This window comes from Limulus polyphemus, unplaced genomic scaffold (assembly GCF_000517525.1).
Source record: "Limulus polyphemus unplaced genomic scaffold, Limulus_polyphemus-2.1.2 Scaffold24, whole genome shotgun sequence".
Classification (NCBI taxonomy): Eukaryota; Metazoa; Arthropoda; class Merostomata; order Xiphosura; family Limulidae; genus Limulus; species Limulus polyphemus.
Genome location: NW_013665634.1, coordinates 475,242 through 478,891, shown reverse-complemented (window position 1 = coordinate 478,891; position 3,650 = coordinate 475,242). Strand labels below are relative to the sequence as shown.

Sequence of the window (3,650 nt, the reverse complement as noted above, 5' to 3'; positions counted from 1 at the left end):
TATTGTTTGTAAGTATGTGAAACTTTTGTTTATGAATCATTGTTTGTAATAACTATTTGTAACATAACCTATTTGTAATAATCGTTATTTTAAGTTGTACTGTTATGTGTATATTAAAACATATTTGTGTTAAAAAAGAAAACTGTGTGTATCAATCTTGTTGGCAAATATTACAAACTGACTATTTATCGGCATTTATTTAAATACTAAATCCAAAGTACAATTTAACAACTAAATTTGAATTATCAGTTAACTCATTTTCAGACCATTAAAAAATTCTAATATATAACAATCATTACCATTGAGTATTATGTATATATATAATTAATCTATTAAACTCGCACGATGAAAAACAAAATGCAAATTAGTAATAAATCCTAGTTTCAAACAAATTCAGGTGAAGTGTCATTACATACCTCATTTTCAAAACCTTCCCTGAGGTTAAAGGTCAGGTCATGTAATATATCATGACAGAAAGTTTCAGCAAATTCTGGATATAACTTCAGGACTTCCATCAAACCTGGCATATAAATACATTTTAAGTCGCAGTAGGTCAGGGCCTTGACGTCACTACTGGATTTAATAACGGTTTCATTTAAATTAGTTGAAATATCACATCCCACAAGATCTCCTTTTCCTGTTTCGGGAAAAACGAAAACAGACTTATGAATATAGGCAACTATTGTTGGCATTAGTTATCATACGCTAGGAATGTGAAAATTACACTGAATAGTAACTTTTCTGTTGGCATTAATACAATTTAATACACTAACACAGTTTACTAGTAAACTTACTGTTGACATTTAATGTTAAGAACACCTAAATTCAGTGTATTAGTAAACTTACAGCAAATATTAATAACAACAGTGTTAAGCAAAAATAATGTAACAGGCCTCATACTAATGTTTTATGATAAACTGTAATATTTTAATAAACTAGTAAACCTACTCTAGACATTGTTAAAATTTAGAATTAAGCATATTTAGGATATATAAGACCTACGAATCTCTTTATTCATTCAATTTTGACATATAGTGCGAAAACCAAAAATCTGTGACTATCGGGTTTTCGGAATATTGGGCGGTTACCATTTGATGAGCATTAATTAGAAATATGAAAATTGAATTAGAAACAGTATTAACAAAAACATGGAGATAATATTCAGCTTAATGCTTCGTTCGTATATTAGAACGTAAACACCAAATATTTTATTAATGGATTTTAAAGTATCTTTCTTTCTTCATTAACTTATATAAAGTAATGAATTCGGCAGACAAAACCATTTGAGTATAAGGTCAATTTCTAACTAAATTAGCATTAATCTACCATGTATTACCTACACTGTGTGATGTAATAGAATATTTATAAGTGTAGTAAATATTGATTAAGTACGCATAATTCTAATTCTGTAGTAACTTCAGAAGTAAATTTACTGATATATTAAGTATGAATTCAATACGCCTAATATATACTTGTACCAAAGCCTAGAGTACATTTATTACTAAACCGAATATTGATTACATATGCTTAATGTAAATTTGTATCAAAGCTTGCATTACATTTATCAGTAAACCGACTATTGATTACATATGCTTAATGTAAATTTGTATCAAAGCTTGCATTACATTTATCAGTAAACCGAATATTGATTACATATGCTTAATGTAAATTTGTATCAAAGCTTGCATTACATTTATCAGTAAACCGACTATTGATTACATATGCTTAATGTAAACTTGTATCAAAGCCTGCAGTAAATTTGTTAGTAAACCGACTATTGATTACATATGCTTAATGTAAACTTGTATTAAAGCCTGCAGTAAATTTGTTAGTAAACCGACTATTGATTACATATGCTTAATGTAAATTTGTATCAAAGCTTGCATTACATTTATCAGTAAACCGACTATTGATTACATATGCTTAATGTATAATAGATTAATGCAATCTCAAATGAAAATTTAAAGGTACAACTTGGCGGGGGTCCGGGGGGCCATCTGTCCCTGATGGCTTGTTCTCGTTTTAAATACAAACAACAAATAGATTTAAATCGACACCTGTAGTGTACAGCTCATTGCATTGGCTTGGTGTCAAAATAATCTTATTGACTGGAAATTTTGAACATGTTTAATGAGTCGGGGATATAACATGGAATAAGAACACTATGGAATAATAATTTTGAATGTCCATTCTCTCAGAAAGGCTAGATTCCCAAATCCAATCCTGCAGCTAATACAATACATACATACATGGAAATAACATCTGAGAAATAATGATAAACAATTTCCATCCATTCATGAGAAATTGCAACCGTTTAGTCATATCCTGGGGTGTTTTTGCCATAAAATTTTACAAATTTAACCAAATAATCCATTTAGGACTTTTAACTGTTAAAACAAAAACAAACTTACATCTTTATACTATCGGGTCTTCGGAGTAATGGGCTCTCGGACTAACGGACTATCACTCATCAAATGGTTTATCCAGGTCCTAAGACTAACAGTGAGGTATGATAACCTAGGAGCGGCGCCAGCCTCTTCCCGGCGAGGGTGCTAAGACGGACTAGACACAACACTGAGGGAATGCACTGTGGGCACATATACTGTAGTGTTTAAGAAAAGAAACAAAAATAACTTTTAAACATTTTGTTGGGTGCGTAGACTACGCGGGAGGCTACGGCACATTGTGAGGTAGCACCAGCCCTAGCAAGCCCCCATTCCTTACCACCGCCCCTGGATATGATACAAAGAGATAATAATTAATAATTGGTCAGTTAGTTATATCGTATTATGTGCTTAATAAATGAAGATTTTCAGAATAAATCAATAGATTGGAGAACTACAAAATATGGGGGGGGGGGAGATTCTAGTGAAAATAAATCAACCTAAAGGACTCTTAAAATACTATCTTCTGGTCAATTACTTTTTATCAGATGGCATAAGGTACCATATGACAATAGTAATACATATTTATTACCTACCCAAAATGGCGACAACCATGCTATTCTGTAATACTTCCATCGAACCGTTGCAAACAAAATAAATATATCCTAAGGCGTCTCCTTTATGCACCAGATATTCACCAGGTGCACAAAAGTTACTCTTAATGTGACGAGCCAGCTGTTTCAGACAGCCCTGGGGGGCCGTCTCGAATATCGGTAAGGAGAGTATTTCTTTGTTCAGATGCATCGAAACGTCACCTCTAAGTTCGTCAGGAAATTCTCGCAAAACCTGTCACAGAAATATTGAGTAACATTACATAGTTAGAACTCTTTTTTAAAAAAAAACTCCCGCTTCATTTATTAAACTGATCAAGAGGTACATTTATTTCGTGGGAAACTGATGCAGCATAGAATACAATATTTCAATAACATATATAATACAAATAATGAAGATATTTTAAATATCAAAACAAATTGTTAAAAATAAAACTAAGAAGCTCTTACAGAATAATAGAACATTAGTATGGTATAAATAAATTTTAATAGAGAAATGCATTGAATCACAACAACAACAAAAATTTACTAGATGTACCATAACAGGTTTTAATTGAGGAAAGCATAATAAGGGCCAGCACAATATTCAATCTAAATTTCATATTATATTTATATATACACTGAGTGGTCACAAGTAAATAGACACCTAATTTTT

The 3,650-nt window shown here is 31.3% G+C and overlaps 1 protein-coding gene across 1 annotated transcript in view; it reads right to left on the bottom strand.

The window, feature by feature from the left end:
* Window positions 1-3,650, bottom strand: part of LOC106458689 (potassium voltage-gated channel subfamily H member 8-like) — a 127,738-nt gene that overhangs the window by 11,132 nt on the left and 112,956 nt on the right. The window contains exons 12-13 of the mRNA XM_022385397.1: window positions 2,981-3,230; window positions 417-637 (exon numbers count right to left, since the gene is read on the bottom strand). Coding sequence (XP_022241105.1) covers window positions 417-637; window positions 2,981-3,230 — 471 coding nt within the window. The remainder of the gene's footprint in view (window positions 1-416; window positions 638-2,980; window positions 3,231-3,650) is intronic.